Here is a 20,288-nt window from a genome sequence, read left to right on the forward strand (position 1 = left end):
ACCCAATACAACAATCACATACCACAACCAGACTTCACATTAGTTACACTGTGTCCCAAAAGCACCCCGTCCCCTCATACCACAACCAGACTCACATCAATATCACATTTACCCCCCATGCCCTCGCAGAACACGTCTCATGTCAATCATGAACAACCCATCAGACACAATCACACATCTCTCACAACCCCTCAGGCAACAGTTGCACCCAATCACATTTACCACCCTACACCCACAATCCCGTCACACTCACTTTCCCCTCACAGTCACAACAATCACACTTGCACAAGTCTCCTCTGAATCACACCCCGCCCCCCTCGCACATCACTCAGACTCAATCCCTCTTCCGAAAAATAAATCACTACCACAATCCCCAACGCTCATTAATGACAAAGGAGCCCACTCTGCCAAATGCGTGTTTATTGTCAAAATATTCACCAAAACAAAAAGTATCAGACAAGACAGTCACATCTGAAAAAGTAAAATTAGACACAGAAGTGTGCACGGAGCAGTCTGGCGTTCCTTGCGTGTGGAAACCGTGTTACACATTTCACGTATGTAAAGGCAATATGTCGTGATGTAGCATGGATACACAATACACAACATTTAGTGTGTTTACTTGGCACAAACAACAAGGCCGTTCCCCATCTGACTTGATCGCTAATAACCTAGGTCATGAGGGGCTCACAGTGGAGGCAGCCATTTTGTGCACTGAAACTATATTCACATGATTGCAGCCTAACAACCTACTATACAAATCTAGTGGCGTCACCAAAGACATGATGTACTCCGTGATCGACCTAAAGGTTGGTCCAGCCTCCAAAATGTCTGCAAAGATGTTTAGGGGACTGGTTCACTTTAGAAATAAGCTTGTTGGCGCAATAGGCTGTGTTTATTGGAAATATCACATTTTTGCGGGTGTAGGACAGGCCAACCGGTGCATTACAATATGTAATTAAGGCTCCGATATTACCAGATCAAAAGGAAACTCTTTATTTTGAAAAAATTTCCCCTCTGGAAATTAAAACAAATACATAGTTTACCAACAACCAAAAACATAGGAAGGTTGGAGCCCAAATTGAAAAACAGGTGTATAATAAACCAAAACAAAAAAGTAAAGGAAAATTTACCACAAGAGACGTCCCAGCCCTGTAAATATCCCCAAAACCCTACGTGAGAGGGATGTACAGTTGTTGGCATAGAGTACACTGCACTGATTCTACACATGACCAGAGGAAGCAGCTTAAAGGAAACATGGTACAAAATGTCTGACTCGGAGACTTGCATACAGTACGTTATGTGTGACGTGTGTCTGTGGGAATCATTGATCGGCAGCGGGAATTTTATTTCTTCTTAAATACAACAGGTCATGGGAAGAGCCAAGATCCAGGGCGTGGGAAGCGTGTAGGTAGTCACGTGACGGTTTCTGGGACTTGATCGTCATCCGGAGGACAGTCATTAAAGTCCGCCAACATGGACTCTGCATCGCGAATTTCTTCCTGTGTCGAGGAAATATCGGGGACAAAAAGTTGAAGTCAGACGGATCATATGTCACAGTGTTAAAATGACAAGGTGAGCGCCTGAAAGATGTTACTGTTACGGGGGGGGGTATTTTATTATATCTATCTATCTCTATATATATCTATATATATTCCATTTAAATTAACCCCCTTCTCCCTACTAGCAGTCCATGTTTTATGCCCAAGACGGATTCATCTCATCCCCACCAGTCAGCATTTGGACGGCTGCTGGGACCTGACCAATCAAGTGTATCAACATCTTTTGCTGAAGTTTACATTCAAGGTTCTACTGGGTTCCATAGTAATGTGTTATTTGCATACAATACCTACCCAGGCAGGACAATGAAAAGTGATACGCTATTAAGACTTACTGAGGGCAGACACATTAGAAGTTCAGGTACCACCGGAATAGTTTGCAGCAAAACACCAACAGCACAAATGATCTTTATTTGCACATTAATAAAAACTTAAATGGGGGGGATCTGAATCTTAGTCTGTCCCCATCCATCTAACCTGGTTTACATCACTTTGCAGGCTTTATGTCACAACAGGCGAGCTCCTTGAGATTGCAGTTGGTGTGTGATGAAAAGTTTGTGAATGACCGGATCAACGCTCGTCATCTTTTGTATGAGGAGGGAGTTGACGAGGGTGGAAACAGAAATACCGGCAGTGATTCTATTTCCACCCGTACCGGCACAATCAGCATACAATGTAAAAGGCGAATAGTGATGATCGATCACCATTTGACCAGATGCTGTAAAGCCAGTATCTCGAGGAGCAAGATATCAAGAGGCCAGAACACAATTGTCCAGAAAAATGTAATGTTTTTTTTTTTTTTTTAAAATATCCTTGAATGAGATATCAAACAGTCTAATAGCATTCCACCTGAGGCGAAGTACTTGCCTCACACCTCAGTGCAGGAAAGCTGCGGACTGAAAGGCAAAATTAATCTAATGAAAGAAAGAGGAACAGAATTTGTGGAACCTTGCTAATTAAAATATTTGAACGTTGTTTGGAAATGCAGCACTTCTAAACTGAGAAAATCTGTGGGAGCCTCAATTGTTATTATTCATGGGGAGCAATATGGCAGAAACGCGAATGCTCCAGGCATGAAACATCCTGTTTTGAAGCAGGAACGTATGTTTTGTCTTTAGAATCCTATCTTACTGTACAGACTTCACAAGCCTTGCGGATTAAATCGCCATCCCATTATGTATCCTCTGCAGCTATAGCTTTATGCTTCACCCCATCACCTTTGAAAAACTCAAATTTTTATATCTATATTATTCCTATATCTCTTCTCACCTCTGGTTCCTGAAGGACCTCCTCCTCTTCCACTATCAACTCTGGCTTTTTCTGTTCTTCCTCCTTCTCCACTGGCTCTTCAATAACAACAGGGGGATCGGGATCAGGCAACGGATCACTTTCTGGCGCCAGTGTCTCTTCTTCCTGAGAAGGAGCCGGAGCCAGGGGCGGAGGCGTCAGTACAGGCGGTTGGGGTGGGGGCGGGCTGCTAGTAACCTCTGCCTCTGGGACCCTGTCTTCAGACTCTTCCACTTGACCCTCCCGTTCTTCACTTTCCACCAGCATTAGCAGACCTGTGTCCCCACCATCCTCCTCAACTGGCGACAAACGTGGGGGTCCTTCGTCAGGCTCGGCCTCATGTATTACCGCTTTAAGCTCTTCATGCATTGCTTCTACAGCAGAACCAATTTGCATGTCTTCGTGTATTAAACCCTCTTCTTCCTCTCCCTCCTCTTCTTCGTCTTCTCCCTCCAGATCCTCCTCATCTTCATCCTCTTCTGTTAAGCCTTCTTCTTCATCATAGTAATCTTCTTCCTCTTCATCCAGTCCCTCTAAATCTTCGTCATCCTCTTCCTCATCATAAAAATCGTCGTCATCCTCATCATACATCCCTTCTTCCTCATCGTCCTCCTCTTCTTCATCAGTGCTGTTGATGTTAATTACCATGTCACCTTCTGGTGGAGGAGGGGGCAATTCAGCTACAACAGGCAGTTGAGCTGGGGAGGGACCAGGGGGGCATGCGGGAGGTGGAGGCGACAACACTGCTGTGTTGGGTGATGAAGCAACGGCTGGAGCGGGCGGTTCGATTGCCTCTTCAGGGGGAGGTTTGACAGAGGGCGGAGAAGGTTCAGGTTTGGGTGCAGGTTTTTGTAGGAGACCTTCAGGCACAATTACCACACTGTCATCCGAATCACTCTCCAAAGAGATCTCTACATCGGACGCCTCTTCTTTCTCATAGTGGATAAAGACCGGGCGTTGGGTCTTTCCACCAAAAGTCTCTTGTGGGGATGGCACTGGTGGGGCAACTGGGGGCTCTACAGGCTGCAGTGGTACTGGGGTCCTGGCGGAAAGATGATTTGCTGGAGATGGGGCAGGAAACGTAAGCGGGGGAGCAGGTCGCTGAGTCGGGACATCTGCCTGCAGAGGTGGACGGGGCCCATGCTGTGGAAGGGGGCGTTGGAGGGTGGGCACACGGGGATGAATGATGACTCTGCAAACTGCAAGGGCCTCTGTGCAGAACATAGAGACCTGCAACGAAGAAGGAACAAACACTGAAAAGTTACCAGACACTATCCTTTATCTCCCATAACCATCGTCATCTCCACTGTCCTACCTGCAAACTCTCCTCCGCCATCCCAACCCTGAAGATCCTGATCGCACAGTGCAGAGGGGCAGTGAGACGGGGACTGGGAGTCAATGTCAGGGACAGCAGCAGTCGATAAAGTTGCTTTCGACAGTCACTGTTGGCATATGGACCGACCCATTGGTCGGAACCTTGCTGGAGACGTATCAGTAGGGGAATAGACAGCTCCTGCAAACGCTGGAGATAGAAAACACATGATTATCTATAAGTGCCTGCAAATTAAGTAAACATGCTTGATATTTACTTGGAGAATATATGTATCTGAAACAAACAGTCCGTGTTGCTATATGCCTAATGATGGACAGTGGACTGAATAGGCGTTAGTATTGAACCATTGACTAGAACAGGAAACGGAACTGTGCAACTTTATCTAGATCAACTATGCTTCTAATACCAAGTAGTAGGAAATAAGGTCTTTACATAAAAAAAACAAAACAATAAAAACATACCTGGTAAGCTCAATGCAGAATTCGAAAAATGCAATATCTCAGACTGACCACAAGATGGCACCAATAAAGACATGTACATTCTGAAGCATACTATATATACACTCACATCTATGTGGGGACAAGGTTAAACTGTGAAACGCTTCTGTGATTAAAGGGCTACAGCCAAATCAGATGGACATTGGTGTGTATATATAACACCTGATGTCACCATGCCACTTACTGGCCATGTGACATCAGCACAGCCAATAAGAGGATCAGCCAAGCCAGACGCACTGTACTGAAATATAAGTGCTAGACGATTCTCAGGGCAATAACTTCAAGCCTGGAGCATCAGATGTTAAAGGGCCAATGGTCCCCAAATATCTGCTAATCTAACACAAAAGATGTTACCCTTAAGTAAAATATCTTCTGTTATAACAGAATTAAGGTATATAATCATGCTAAATACCCAATGCAAGCTATTGTCCTCTGGTATCAGTTATTTTAGGTTAAAAATAGCTACCTGCCTGTAATTTGTATTTCTAGTCACGTTCAGATACCAGGTAGAAGATGAGGAAAATGTAGAATATTATTGATAAGGATGACATTAACCCTACAATAAATAATCTTACTTAAAGTTGACCTGACTTGATCGGAGGCAGTCATTGTGTGAGTTGAACCAATACGAGGATGTAACCCATCAATTCTCTAGGAACAATTATTACCATTTATTTAGGAGGTGCTACGAGGGATCCACAGCACCGTACCGTGGGGTTTGGAGCAAACTACAAAATTACATAATGTACAAATAGCAACTAAATAAAACAGATGGTTAAACAGGAAATTTTGGTTTGGAACCTGGTGCATGAATTTTCAATCCCGAACCAGTTATTTTTAAGCTACGGCATGCTCCTCAAGCTCAATTTCACAACGCTGTTGCTCAATTTGTCATGTTGGGCTTCAAGCTACCTTACATGGGGGTTGGGTCCTGTATAGCTAGATGGGAACTGGGTCACCTTAGTGCAGAGGAATGGAGCACTATGGTTGGCAGTGCCAGCGATGCTACTTTATGCACCAGCTATCGCCAGAACCAACTATATCTGTTGCAGAGTTTACTATACTCCTGTACGACTACTGAAATTGGGTAGAAGACAACTAACCCTAAATGTGGAACAGGGACGGCAGTTTTTTTGGTATGTCCGGTGGTCTGGTGCTTCTCGTCAGCGGTTGGGGCATGTATTCAGTCAACAGGAGGTAGGATGCCCTAACTGTCTCTGGCAAATGTTTCTCTGTGGACTCTCCTGATCTCCTTTAGGAAAAGCCATCCTCCTCCCAGTACGTAATCTATTTGTGGACTGGCTAAAGCTACTCTAGCTAGAAAGTGTATGGCCGCTGATTGCCCCACTTTTGGCTGTTGGGTTGCCCTAGTAAATGAAACAGTTGGCACAGTCATACAGCCAGGAACTCCATGCCTAAATACTACAAGATATGATTTCAGTGCGTTGCCTTCTCTATTGGAGGATTCTGATGATTGCCTCCTACCCGGTCTGGTATTTATATAGCTTATTGTATGCAGTCTCAACACTGTAATTTGACCTCTTGGCTTTGCCATTGTGCTGTATATATGCCTTTATCTCAATGTATACCCAGCTTAAAAATTGTTCCTATTGCCTGTGCATCAACTATAGAACTTGATATGTCTTTGATATCATATCATATTTGATATATTGTACCTTAGGAAAATTCTTTGTTTTCGATTCTATATTGGGGGAGGGGGTTACTTTTGTTTGCATTTCATAAATTTTAAAAGTTCAATAAAAAAATTTGCTTAATTTATTTATTTAAAAAAAAAAAACAAATAAAAATATTTGGAGGGAATGCCTACAGGGCAGATTACTGATGAGAAGCAGAGGAGTAAGCAAATGCTCGGGAGTGTGGGGGCACGAGAAGCAGGACTAGAGACTCTGAGGGTTAGCCTTAGAGTCTGGGCTGAAGGTACGTCTCAGAGGTGTGGAGATAAAAAAAAAATAATTAGTAAGTGGGGGGAAAAAAACAAAAACACACACACAGAGGAAAGAAGGTCCTGCCCGTGAGAATCTATGGGGAGAGGCAGACACAAGGAGGGCGACACTGAATGGGGAGTAAGTGTGTGTGTGAGGAGAGGCAGGGGTGAGCTAGGAGGAGGGCTGGTAGACTGATGAAAGGATGAGTTTTTAGGCCACATTTTAAGCCTTGGAGCCTAGTGGATAGTCTGATTGGACAAGAGGATGGGAGAAGTCTCAGAGGCGGAATGGGAGGAGTGTATCAGCGGTGGTTGTTGGCAGAGCTGGGGGGCAGGTGGCAGGGAGAGTGGATGGAAAGGAGGTTGGACCTATATGTTGTAGGGAACAGAACGCCAGTGCAGCAACTGGGGGGCAAAGTAGAGAAGTGTTGAGGATGGATTGAATTGGGGAGGGGAGGGTGGAGAGGAGGCTACAATATTTAAAACAGGAGATTACAAGAGTGGCTGATTTTGTTGTGTACGAGGTGAGAAAAGGCCTGATTCTAGAGATATTGCAAAGATGGAAGTAGCAGAATTTGGAGAGGAACTGAATGTGGAGAGCGAAAAAAAGTGAGGAGACCCTGGAGGGGAAAAGACAAATCGACCGGATTCATTATGGAAAGTAAAGCAAAAAAAGTAGTAACTTTGCACCTTGGCAAAACCATGTTGCATTGGAGGGGGAGGTAAATTTAAAATGTGATGGCAGATTTATATTTGAGGAAGGGCATGTCAACTTTACAAGTATTTGTGTGCTACAGGAAAAAAACAGACAATATTTAACTTATGTGCAAAATAAAAAAAAACAATTTGCAACACTTGCATTGTAACATGGTTTTGTCCACCAGAAAACGTACTCAAATTTTCTGCCTTACTTTTCTTAATGAATCAGGCCCAATGAGCTAATTATTCAACATGTGAAGTTTGAGAAAACAGATAGACAACTGGGAGACGTAAGAGAAGAGGAAAGGGGAAGTCAAGAGTTGGTATTGGATGCCAAAGGAGCGGACTAGTTCAAAAGGGAGGAAACATACAAGGAGAAAGGGGTAAGCCAAGAGAGGATAGTGCCATGGAGGCCGATGGAGTGGAGGGTGGTCAATGGTGTTGAAGGCTCAGGAGAGGTCAAGGAGGAGGAGTAAGGAGAACTGACCCTGGGGTTTGGCAGTGAAAAGACAGTTAATGATTTTGGTGAGAATGGCGGAATGAAGGGAGTGAAAGCCCCATTGAAGCATATCGAAGATGGATCGAATAGTGGAAGGTGGTGAGGCATTTGCAAATAAGCCTCGGAGAAGCTTGAAGGCAAAAGGGAGGAGGAATTTTTTTTGAGGATGTGGGAGACAAGGGAGGTGTTTGAAGCATGAGGGAAAGGTACCAAAGGAGATTGACAGATTGAAGATCTGGGAACAGGCAGCAAGAGAGAGGGACCCAAGGAAGCAAGAGAGGATGAAGTTGATGAGGCTGGTGGAGGTAGGAAGAGGAGAGAAGAGAACAGTGTTCATCCCTAGAGACAGGGGTTTGGGGAGAACAAGGTGAGTAGGCTAAAGGGGGCAGAGTGAGAGGAGTCTCAAGAGCGAAGATGAGATGAATTTGAAGTGCAGGATCTCCGCATTGGCGTTGGATTTTTTTTAAAGAGATGCTCAGCGGTGCAAGAGCAATTTGTAAGGTAGCAAATTAAATTGTAATGATGGTTGAGATGGGCACTGTCAAAGGCGGAGGGTGACAGCCGGGAGGAAAGGGATCAGGTGCAGTTATAGAAGAAGACAGCTTGGTCAGAGCAGGGAAGGGTGGCGGAGGGGGACAGCTGTGAGTGCAGAGGAGAAAGTGGCAGGGTCAAGGGTTGTAAAGGTAGCATTTGGTGAGATTAGCCCTGGGAGAAGTACCGCATAAATGTTAGACAGTGATGTCACTGCTTTTTAGCAACTTGACTAAGTATTGGCTCAACTCACAAGTGGACGCTGAAAAGCCCAATGCAAGAAAAGACTAGTTCAGTGACCATAGCCTCTTCCCACCCTCAATATCAACCCCCCTTATTTCATACCATCAACCAGTAAAGCAAGCAATGAAGGAGGTAAATGAAGCATGGGCATTTCCAACCCCAACTATAGCAATTGTGACACAAATGCGAGTACTCACATTCTAAATTCTGGGCTGACACTCACATATATATCCATCTTTTATCCCTTAATGCATTATTTCCAATTGTTTATCATCCAAAACATTAAAAGTACAGCATATACAGTCAAACCACCCCCCTATGTCCAACAGAGGTGGAGGACACATATACACCAGCCAATTTCACTTCAAGGCTTATCACATTGTAATTACAGAAGTCTCATGATGTCCAAAGTACGTGGAATTTCTCTCCACAAATGCACATTACAACAGACAGGGATCTATGTTTACAGACATACATATACACTTACACGATGTGTGTCTTCTTTGATTAAGGATCCTCCATACAGAACAATGGCACACAGTGCTGGGGGAGAAAAGGAACAAGATGAGAAATGGGGAGTTTGTCCCTCCCCCTGCAGAGCAACAGGGACAGATAGGCGGGATCTATAAGCCATCCCTCCCCCTGCAGGGTACCAGGCAGGAGGGAGCTGTGAGTCTGTCCCTCCCCCTGCAGGGAGACACAGACAGAAGTGAGCTGTGAGTCTGTCCCTCCCCCTGCAGGGCGACACAGACAGAAGGGAGCTATGAGTCTGTCCCTCCCCCTGCAGGGTGACACAGACAGAAGGGAGCTATGAGTCTGTCCCTCCCCCTGCAGGAGGGCACAGACAGAAGGGAGCTATGAGTCTGTCCCTCCCCCTGCAGGAGGGCACAGACAGAAGGGAGCTATGAGTCTGTCCCTCCCCCTGCAGGAGGGCACAGACAGAAGGGAGCTATGAGTCTGTCCCTCCCCCTGCAGGAGGGCACAGACAGAAGGGAGCTATGAGTCTGTCCCTCCCCCTGCAGGGTGACACAGACAGTAGGGAGCTATGAGTCTGTCCCTCCCCCTGCAGGAGGGCACAGACAGAAGCAATGAGACTGGAGTGTCCATAGATACAAGCTCTTACCACGCAGGGCTGCAGTACACAGCTCAGTGTTCGCAGTAGTTTCTCTCTTCCTGTGACTTTGAAAGTCACCATTCCCGACCTCTGAAACTTTCTGTTTCTTTGCTCCAATCTGCACGAACCCAGCGATCTGCATAGAGACAGAGAGAGAGAGTGACAGGAGAAGAGAGTGGAGTAAGTAGGCAAGATGAATATGGGGCGCAGCCTCACCTTTATGTTCTCTGCGGGGGGAGTGATGTCACTCATCAGATGGGCCAGTAAGACGTCAGAATGGTGGGACATCCCTTGTAAGATACCGGAGGAGACGCCACACACCGTCACCCATCGTTCCAGCACACGATACACTGATTCCCGGAGAGAGCTGTGGCAGATACTTATAACCATCAGAGGTTTATACATGGGAACCTACAAGTTACATTCTAATTACATGGCTAAGAGCAATGTACATCGTGTAGGATGTTAAATGAAACAGCTGAACGATCTTTCCAGTGATGTTTTCCGTTCCAAAAGTAGTAAAGATTGGGCAGCACGGTGGCTTAGTGGTCAGCACTTCTGCCTCACAGCACTGGGGTCATGAGTTCAATTCCCGACCATGGCCTTATCTGTGTGGAGTTTGTATGTTCTCCCTGTGTTTGCGTGGGTTTCCTCCGGGTGCTCCGGTTTCCTCCCACACGCCAAAAACATACAAGTAGGTTAATTGGCTGCTATCAAAATTGACCCTAGTCTGTGTGTGTGTGTGTGTTAGGGAATTTAGACTGTAAGCCCCAATGGGGCAGGGACTGATGTGAATGAGTTCTCTGTACAGCACTGCGGAATCAGTGGCGCTATATAAATAAATGGTGATGATGATGATAATACACCTAACTGTCCCCGTAGCAAATGTCAGAGAGCTACTTTGAGAACATAACTGCAAGAGTCGGAGACACCAGATATGAACTTCCAGCAGATGTACAAGTGATCCCATAGATATCAATCACTGTGGATGTTCTAAATGAAGTCTTTACAATCTCTCCGAGTAAAAGGAACTGTTTAAGTAGATCTCCGGCCTTATAGTTAAACTTGGCAAGTATCACGTCCAACACAACATAATAGAGAAGTACAAATGCTTACGTTCTATCAACTGAGAACAGTCTACCCAACATGTTGTTCCACTTCCAAACCTTACACCCCATCTATCTTACATGTAGTAGCCACCTTTAACTAGGGTGCTGTGAGGCCAAAAGTCAGGGAAGGAATTTACATGCCATGTCTGAGCCTCTAAACCCCCCCCCCCTCCAATGGCGTGGTCACCCGGGCAGGGGAAGGCACGCAGAGCAGAAGATGTATTGTGCATAGTATGCAATTTGGTGAGGGCCAGAGTGTCGACTACGTCCTGCTGGTAGCCAAACTGATGATCGGAGAATATTGCAACCTCTCCTGAAGAGTTAAGACCATTGCCTGTGTGAGACATGTTGATCCAAACCCGGATTAGTGGGACGTGAATTTCAGTATTCTGACCAATATTGGGGAACACACTTGCTTTGGTAATCGCTAAAATACAGCGCCCTCTTGTGGATACATAGGAATTTGCTATTTCTGTGCAAGTCTTCAACTGGTGGGTGGGTGCACCATGTTATGGATAGATCCCAAAGTGGTGCTTAAAGAGTGTTGTACATTATGAGACATTGTAATTGGTGGACTTATGCCGCCAACAACAGGTACTTTTCTTTGCCACTACGGTCAATGAGCGTCTACTCGCTGTTTGTATGTCATTTACTATATAATGTGCCAGTGTTTTAAGTCACCCCTTTTGCTCTTGTTGTGGTATTCATAACAATGAACCTATTATATCTGGCTCTTAAGTAAATAACCACCAGCTTCCAGCTCATTAGTCTCCCCGTCTACTCACTAGTAAAGTCTCCTCTGCCTCTAACCCAAAAGTCACAGCCTCCAAATTAATCCTCGGCCTTCACCCCAATATCTACTTGTACTCTGCCTCCGCTACTCGTACCCACCTATAGGGCCTCTCTTGTCCAGCTGGGTTTCCACCCGCACCTCTCACGGCCGCCCAACAGCTGAGAAGTTGAGGAAATAATCTGCAGATCACTGTAGCGAACGGCAGGAGACGAGGACCACATCTGTGATTGAGAGATGGTCATTCAACAACGAGGAGAAAAGCAAAACCGTGAAGAATCTCAGAGGATGAGAACACCAAACACAAAGATAAAAAGTGTACATTGATACCTGGAACAATGGACAACAGTTCCTGAGTGTAACTCATCCACAGTCACATACATTACACAGACCATGGTGACTATGTCCCCACCAAGGTCTCATCCTCACACAGTAACAGGGTGACCAGGATCTCCCTCTCTCACGTCCTCACACCCCCATACTGCGTGACACGGTCCCCTTCATCATACAAATATTACATATACTTATGAGTAACGCTCACGCTAGGATCGTGGACTCCAGGATGTCCAGGGCGCTCATGTGGATTTGAGGTAGAAGCAGCAGCTGTAGAGAGTCTTCTCCCTGCCAGCTCTGGGGAACAGAAAGAGAACACAAGTATTACTGACGTATGGATGAAGTGAGTCATTTGGTTATGGGCCTATTTACCTCCCCCATGTTATAGGACCACACTCCTATGATGAAAACCCCACAATCACTCCTACACCTCTATGACACAAGCCTGTCTCATAGTTGGCCACACTCACGTTACAGGTCTCTTCTGGGACTCACCAAGTTTTTTGCGTTCAGGTTGACCACTCGACAGATCAGATTCAGGATGTCGGACACTGGTACCCGTACCGGCGCTGGGAACGGCTCCCTATAAAACACGGTCCATATATGTACATAATCATACAGTGGACGAGAGCTGTTCATCATACAACAGGTCTGCATATCTCACAGGTTAGTAACAAGCCACATTTCTGTGCTACCCCGGGAAGTGCAGTCCAAACGACTGTTCCACTGGCTGTATAGCAGCTAACTGGCCCTAGGGCCCCTCTGGGTTGTTATTAACACTGCAGCAGGTACAGGAAACTACGTGATACATGTGTCCACAATGGTACCTTACTAGCAGGCGCACACACTGTCCCAGGGCTGTGAATCTCCTCACCAGCTGTAGGAAGCTGGAAGCCCCATCGTCCTCCAGGACGGGCAGCTCCAGCTCCGTCCCAGGACCTTCATAGTGGGTGGGATCTGTGCACAACAAATGGCCAAAGACAGAGTCAGCCCGGATCAAAAAGGAGGAAGTAGGGGAATGCAAGATCACTTTTATTACTTAACAGCACAGAGAGTAAATTTAGGAAACCTCCACAGGAATGAAAAAAAGAGCAAATCACTCTGGAGAAAGCAAAATAATGAACAGGGGGCCTGATTCATCTTCGGATTCAAGCCCATTTGTTTGCTGCTTCTTGCATGAACAAGCTCTGTGCACGTGCCAGAAGGAGACCAGCCTATGATTTGAAGGGCAGAACGGGGGAGGAAGGGCCAGACTGACGTAGGCAATGTACAGTAAGGGTGTTCGCACACAGCAGTGGGCCAATCAAGTTCAGGGCTTCCGGTTTTAGCCGTATCATTTGCACCAGCTACACGGCAGGTATACGTGCCGGAGGTTTGCAAGTAAGAGAAACTATAAAATAGCATTTTATGTACAGTACTCGTATTAAGAACAACCAGATTGATGTATAAAGAAAAGTAGTTAAAACATTTTTATTTATGATTTTAAGATTATAGTATTAAGAATTGTGGATTTTTTTTTTTTTTTTTTAGATATTTTTTGTCATGCATTCTGATGGGACTTTATATTGTACATATGTATGTGCGTATCCTGCACTGTGTCCTGTCTGTTAACGTACGGCAAGTGACGTAGAGCCAGAGTGGACTTATACTCAGATTCAAACAGAAACGTATCTGGACATCTGCTTGTATTTGAATAGGGGCGTACCTGCATACACATTGCGTGTGGGTTATGTTTTAAGCATAAGTTGTGTTCTGAAGAAGAATCAGGCCCGGAGTTTTTAGGTTAAGTTTAATACTACAAAAAAAAAAGTAAACAGGAATAAAGAAACCAAATACAAAAAGATTTATGTACTGCAAAGCAGAAGGCAGCCATGCAGAGACAGTCTGTGGGATAATAATCCACTTTTTTGGCTTTTTGTCAGTAACATCACAGAGTATATAACCCATACTTGCCAACTCTCCCTGAATGTCAGGGAGACTCCCTGAACTAGGGGTGATCTCCCTCCCTGAAGAGTCTGGCATTCTCCCTGATGCTGAGCCAGTACAAGACGTGGTAGACTTTGCCATCTTTGGTATGATGACACAGTTCAGAAATTGTGTCCTATGTATTGATGCCTATGGAGGTGGCCATTTTCATGGAGACCAAGATTTAATCAAAGACTGACAGGGAAGACATGACTTCAGTAACAGAGACAGAAATGTAAAAGACACTTCAGTCTCTAGAGATTCATTAGCTGCTTTTCTTTAACGCATAGTTGCCTACTCTCCCGAACATTCCGGGAGACTCCCGCATTTCTGGGAGACCTCCGGGGCTCCCAGGAATGAGGGAAGGGGAGGGAAAGAGGTATATCATGTGGCCCGCTAACAATCTCCCATTATTGCCCTCGTGCATCCCTTCTTTTACCTACAATGTTCCTCTAACCACTCCACCAGGTACGGTACACCCGTGTCTGTACTCACCGGTCTCTGCAGTCTGGTACAGCTGCTGGAAGACGGCGTGCAGAGAACACAGGACGCTCTGCATCTGTCGCTCCCAGTTTTCTGTGTGTTTCACCCCCTGCGAGAAGCCAGATCCCAGCGACGGGAGGAGACAGAAGCACTGACAGGCCAGCTGGTGACAGAGACAAGAACACTCGTTTTACTCCCATAAAGACCAAGATGCCCTTGAATTTCCATTTTAAGATCAGATTTGCTCACAAATATAGAGAGGCGTGAGGCATGGGGAGCTGTCCCTCTCTCTGGGAACTTGTATTGGGAGAGGCGAGTATCTGAACAGGTCAATACTTAACAAAAAGGGGTCCTCTTAAAGTAGGTGCATTTAAACTGCGACCGTCACACGCGCACAGTCAGATTAAAGGTCTGAACCAATATATTAGGGAATTTAGACTGCAAGCTCCATTGGGGCAGGGACTGATGTGAATGAGTTCTCTGTACAGCTCTGCGGAATTAGTGGCGCTATATAAATAAATGATGATGATGAATATTAGTTAAAATACAATCAATTCATTAGGAACCATTTGGTCGATGGTTCCTAAAACATTATCAATAATAAAAAAACAAAGATCAAGATGTTCCATAAAGTAAGGGGATTGTAAATTTAAGTTCAATCCTTCCGATAGCACGGTGACTGGGTAAAAGCTCATCAATAATCCTTTGAAGCATGAAACTATAATTACACCACAGCAGTGCTGCAGTGGAAGAGTCCGGTGGTGTCACAGTCCCACCTCTGCACAGTCCAATATAACAGTGAGAGCAAGGTGTCCCCAGCAGGCCTTTAAAGGACTCTTCTAAATGGCAGATACACTTAGTACACAGTAAATATTGCGCTTACCTCCTGAATTTGTACATTTTCCTCATCCAGGAGACTCAGGAAAAACGCCGTAAGTTTCCCCTGCAGGAGACAGATCAGTAGGGATATCAGTAGTAGACATAGTAATAGGGCTACTGCACAGAGTGTGTGTAATATAATGATACAATACCCGCAGAGAGCCACACGCCCGAGGATAAGAGATCAGGCAGGATCTAATTCCTTCCAGTGCAGGAACCAGACACTAAAGGAGAGAAAGGCGGGTATAAAACAATTGTCGGGCTGTATAAATAATGCTGTGCCATCCACACCTCCTTCAGTCTTACCTGGCGCCTCAGACCCAGTAGAGAAGTCAGCAGTCCTGGAATCTGATTGGTGGAGATTTCCCGAGATAATTCAGGCAGTGCAGAAGAGTGGGCAAGAAGAGAGCGTACCACAAATACTGCCAGGCTGATCACCCTGGGCGGGTCCTGGGACTGTAAGGAGCAGAGGAGAGATACTGTAAAATAACAATATAATGGGGGATCCCTAGGACCCTGTTATGCCCGCACAGAGGGCCCAGAGTTGGGAGAAGCATATGGTGGACTTATTACAACACTAAGTTATCGCTTAATTCCCAACATTCCACCAACCAGATCATTGCAATGTCCACAGAAGCACAGATTATTTCAGGATAGGTATGCTCTGACCTTTTGTGGAAGGCTTTGATATATCCACATGTACGATGGTCTTACATGAGATCAGAGATAACGGAAAGAGCAAAATCCGAGATAACGGAAAGAGCAAGATCCGAGATAACGGAAAGAGCAAGATCCGAGATAACGGAAAGAGCAAGATCCGAGATAACGGAAAGAGCAAGATCCTTTAATAGGACAGATTTATAGATAAACATCTACGTAGAGCAAAGCTTCTACAGCCAACCTGTGTAGCTTCATATGTGGCTACCATAAACCTGGATTTAGTGGAATATGTTGGGGTACATTTAGTTGCAGTAAACCAAAGCACCCAATCAGCCCTTTGTCTGGTCGTACTTCAAGAATGAAAGCAAACGCCCGGTAACTATGGATACAGCACTTTATTCCTGTACACTGCAAATAAATGCCTATGAGGTTTTAAAACTTGGATCAATCTGCATTCTACCAATGGTTATGACTGGCAAGAGGTGAGCGAGTCCACATGTGTAATATACACAATAATACATGATCCAAGGCTTATTAAGCCATCATAAGGGTACTGGTGGTAAATGTGTTACTCCCAAATCAGATTTATTTTCAGCACTATGCAATTCCCCTTTAATAGAATGGCTCCATCTCCACTGACACATACCTAAAGGGTGTGTACACAGCTATGGTACATTCCTAAAAGTCAGCAAAACAAATGTAGCTATAAATGTAGCTATATGAAGTATATGTAAAAGGGGAGTTATAGTCTAAACAATTAAACCTGACTTTTAAATAAATGAAATTAATTAAATTAAATGAATGAAAGTCACATGATGCTTGTCACGTGACACAGAGAATGGTCACACATGGCTGCAACTAGTAGTGTGTTGTATGTTAATGCTTCTCACTTCTAACCACATTATAAAAACGTATATTTTAACTTTTCCTTTAAAAAAAACAAAGCACAACAAATAAAAAGTTAGATTCCACTCCTGAATACAACCAATCCATGTGCTAGTACTATCCCACATGTCCCAACCTCACCTGTATGACCTGCAGGACACTGCGGATCCAGGACACACAGTGCTGCTGAAACACATCGGTGGGGGATTCTTCCACAACCAGAGACAGGAGAGATAATCCCTCAATCCTACAAGAGACAGGAGGTTCAGCATTTTCCCATCTGGAATTATACTGCATAGCATACACTGCTGCTCTCAGACAGCCAGCGCAACATGACAGATATATAAAGAAACAGGTGCAGAAAGGTGGTAATCACACAGCAACCAATCAGATGCTGTCATTTGTCTAGGACACTTTAGAAAATGAAGAAAAACATCTAATGGGAAAAAGTGCATTTACCAACAATCCTCCTTAGCTACAGTTTACCTAAATATCCTTAAACGTTTAGAAATAAAAAGGTAGGGACCACGTACCGTGAGGCAGGCGTTAGCAGACGAGAGTTACAGATCCTGAAAAGGCATGAAAGGGACGCTGAAGACCCCTATAATGACAGATAAAAGAAGTGTCACATCTCAGTCACAATCAGCACAGTATCAAGTGTAAATATTCGGTATATATATTGGACCAAGAGCTTTGTTTGTGTAATTTAAAGGTATTAACCTATACACACACAGGACAATACAGAACTCCTGAGTACCTGCCTCTGAGTGTTGCACTCTTTGTACATGCTCATTTGTGATTTACTGTGTACAAGTTGTATAGACATCCCCTGTAGCAGGAATACACAAAGATAAGGCCAGGAGACATCTGAAGGATGGTATTTTAAAAACAATAAAAGTTTTATTTACTGACCTTTTGTGAGCAGCATATAAGTGATGTAATCAAGATATTTGTTTTCAAGACAGTCTGTATATGTTGGTAAGGCAATGGAATAATATGGTAATGAAAAAAAAAGCATATGGCATTAAATTGTATTTAATGTTCCCTTAAAATTTTACCATGTAATGAAATGTTTTCACCAGCAATAAATCTATGTTAAACCAGTGCTGTCCAAGTACTGGTATTGTATCCATGAAGCAGGCTGAATTTTACTATAACTATGTGTTCTCTGGCTGAGCGTTATTCAAAACAAAGGTTTTGTCCAACAGAGTCTATAGTGTTTGCAGGGAAGCTAGAGGTCATAATAACAGCCCATAGAGCTGCAGCCGACCAGTCTGACAGATCTGCTCTAGACAACACACTGGCTACTTCACAGAAAGCTTTTATGTATACCTATAGCTTTTATGTCTTATACTTATAGTTTCTGACTGCCATCACACGTGGATAGAATTACCAATATAGAGATTGCAGCAGTATACTGTGCATTATGTCACTGCGCCCTGTTTTACACATTTTTAAACTGTTTTTATTTTTGCAAAATGGATAGAGCGAGGCACAGCACATGGATAGAGCGAGGCACACACATGACACATGGATAGAGTGAGGCACACACATGACACATGGATAGAGTGAGGCACACACATGACACATGGATAGAGTGAGGCACACACATGACACATGGATAGAGTGAGGCACACACATGACACATGGATAGAGTGAGGCACACACATGACACATGGATAGTGAGACACACGGATAGAGCTAGACACATTCATGACACATGCATATAGTGAGGCACACACATGACACATGGACAGAGTGAGGCACACACATGACACATGGACAGAGTGAGGCACACACATGACACATGGATAGAGCGAGGCACACACATGACACATGGACAGAGTGAGGCACACACATGACGTAGGGCACAGCACACAGTGACAGCCCCTCCCCGGGGTCTCACCTCCCCTCGCAGTACTCCGTGCTCCCGCAGCCCCCGGATCGTCTCCCTCAGCTCCCCTTCCGTCAGATCCTGTTCCAGGAGCCCGGTTACCGCCGCTTCCATCATTCGGGCCCCGACACACAACGCCGCCATCTTCCCGCCAGGGTACGTCATCAGCCTGCGCCGCCCACCCGTGACGTCATCCGGACGCGTCCGCTGCTGTATCCGTAGCAACAAGAGACCCGTATTCTCCTTACCAATGTCCGACTACACCGACAGTACACTGCACTGTATAATAACATGTCACATGATACTGGGGCCAGTAACATCACCATATGTGTGTAATCCGTCCATAGCAACCACTGACCCTTACATAGCAACAGGCAGAGCCCATAGCAACCAGTGGTCCTTACATAGCAACAGGCAGAACCCATAGCAACCAGTGGTCCTTACATAGCAACAGGCAGAGCCCATAGCAACCAGTGGTCCTTACATAGCAACAGGCAGAGCACATAGCAACCAGTGGACCTTACATAGCAACAGGCAGAGCCCATAGCAACCACTGACCCTTACATAGCAACAGGCAAAACCCATAGCAACCACTGACCCTTACATAGCAACAGGCAGAACCCATAGCAACCAGTGGTCCTTACATAGCAACAGGCAGAGCACATAGCAACCAGTGGTCCTTACATAGCAACAGGCAGAACCCATAGCAACCAGTGGTCCTTACATAGCAACAAGAAGAACCCATAGCAACCACTGACCTTTACATAGCAACAAGAAGAACCCATAGCAACCACTGACCTTTACATAGCAACAGGCAGAACCCGTATTCTCCTTACCAAGGTCCGACTACACCGACAGTACACTGCACTGTATAATAACATGTCACATGATACTGGGGCCAGTAACATCACCATATGTGTGTAATCCGTCCATAGCAACCACTGACCCTTACATAGCAACAGGCAGAGCCCATAGAAACCAGTGGTCCTTACATAGCAACAGGCAGAGCACATAGTAACCAGTGGACCTTACATAGCAACAAGAAGAACCCATAGCAACCACTGACCTTTACATAGCAACAGGCAGAACCCATAGCAACCACTGACCCTTACATAGCAACAGGCAGAGCCCATAGCAACCAGTGGTCCTTACATAGCAACAGGTAGAACCCATAGCAACCACTGACCCTTACATAGCAACAGGCAGAGCCCATAGCAACCAGTGGTCCTTACATAGCAACAGGCAGAACCCATAGCAACCAGTGGTCCTTACATAGCAACAGGCAGAACCCATAGCAACCAGTGGTCCTTACATAGCAACAAGAAGAACCCATAGCAACCACTGACCTTTATATAGCAACAGGCAGAACCCATAGCAACCAGTGGTCTTTATATAGCAACAGGCAGAGCCCATAGCAACCACTGACCCTTACATAGCAACAGGCAGAATCCATAGCAACCAGTGGTCCTTACATAGCAACAAGAAGAACCCATAGCAACCACTGACCCTTACATAGCAACAGGTAGAACCCATAGCAACCAGTGGTCCTTACATAGCAACCAGTGGTCCTCACATAGCTCAAGCAG

At 45.2% G+C, this 20,288-nt stretch overlaps 1 protein-coding gene across 1 annotated transcript; it reads right to left on the reverse strand.

The window, feature by feature from the left end:
- Window positions 1–403: 403 nt before the first annotated feature.
- Window positions 404–19,156, reverse strand: PELP1 (proline, glutamate and leucine rich protein 1). The gene is made up of 17 exons (XM_075206537.1): window positions 18,715–19,156; window positions 17,342–17,409; window positions 16,950–17,055; window positions 15,570–15,719; window positions 15,416–15,487; window positions 15,268–15,327; window positions 14,397–14,547; window positions 12,764–12,893; window positions 12,432–12,519; window positions 12,145–12,233; window positions 11,705–11,827; window positions 9,921–10,071; window positions 9,714–9,840; window positions 9,078–9,133; window positions 4,159–4,365; window positions 2,826–4,073; window positions 404–1,499 (listed from the first exon to the last, which is right to left on the reverse strand). The coding sequence occupies exons 1-17, from the start codon at window positions 18,865–18,867 to the stop codon at window positions 1,413–1,415; spliced, it is 3,066 nt and encodes a 1,021-aa protein (XP_075062638.1). The 5' UTR covers window positions 18,868–19,156; the 3' UTR covers window positions 404–1,412.
- Window positions 19,157–20,288: the final 1,132 nt, after the last annotated feature.

This window comes from Mixophyes fleayi, chromosome 4 (genome assembly GCF_038048845.1).
Source record: "Mixophyes fleayi isolate aMixFle1 chromosome 4, aMixFle1.hap1, whole genome shotgun sequence".
NCBI lineage: Eukaryota > Metazoa > Chordata > Amphibia > Anura > Limnodynastidae > Mixophyes > Mixophyes fleayi.

What these genes read in the sequence shown, in the direction of transcription:
- PELP1 (XM_075206537.1), bottom strand. Translation starts at nt 18,867, where the DNA reads ATGACGTACCCTGGCGGGAAGATGGCGGCGTTGTGTGTCGGGGCCCGA. An exon ending in CCCCCGCAGAGAACATAAAG is followed by an intron (nt 9,841 to 9,920) that starts GTGAGGCTGCGC and finishes GTCTCTATGCAG; the next exon opens with ATCGCTGGGTTCGTGCAGAT. An exon ending in TGGCGGAGGAGAGTTTGCAG is followed by an intron (nt 4,074 to 4,158) that starts GTAGGACAGTGG and finishes TCTTCGTTGCAG; the next exon opens with GTCTCTATGTTCTGCACAGA.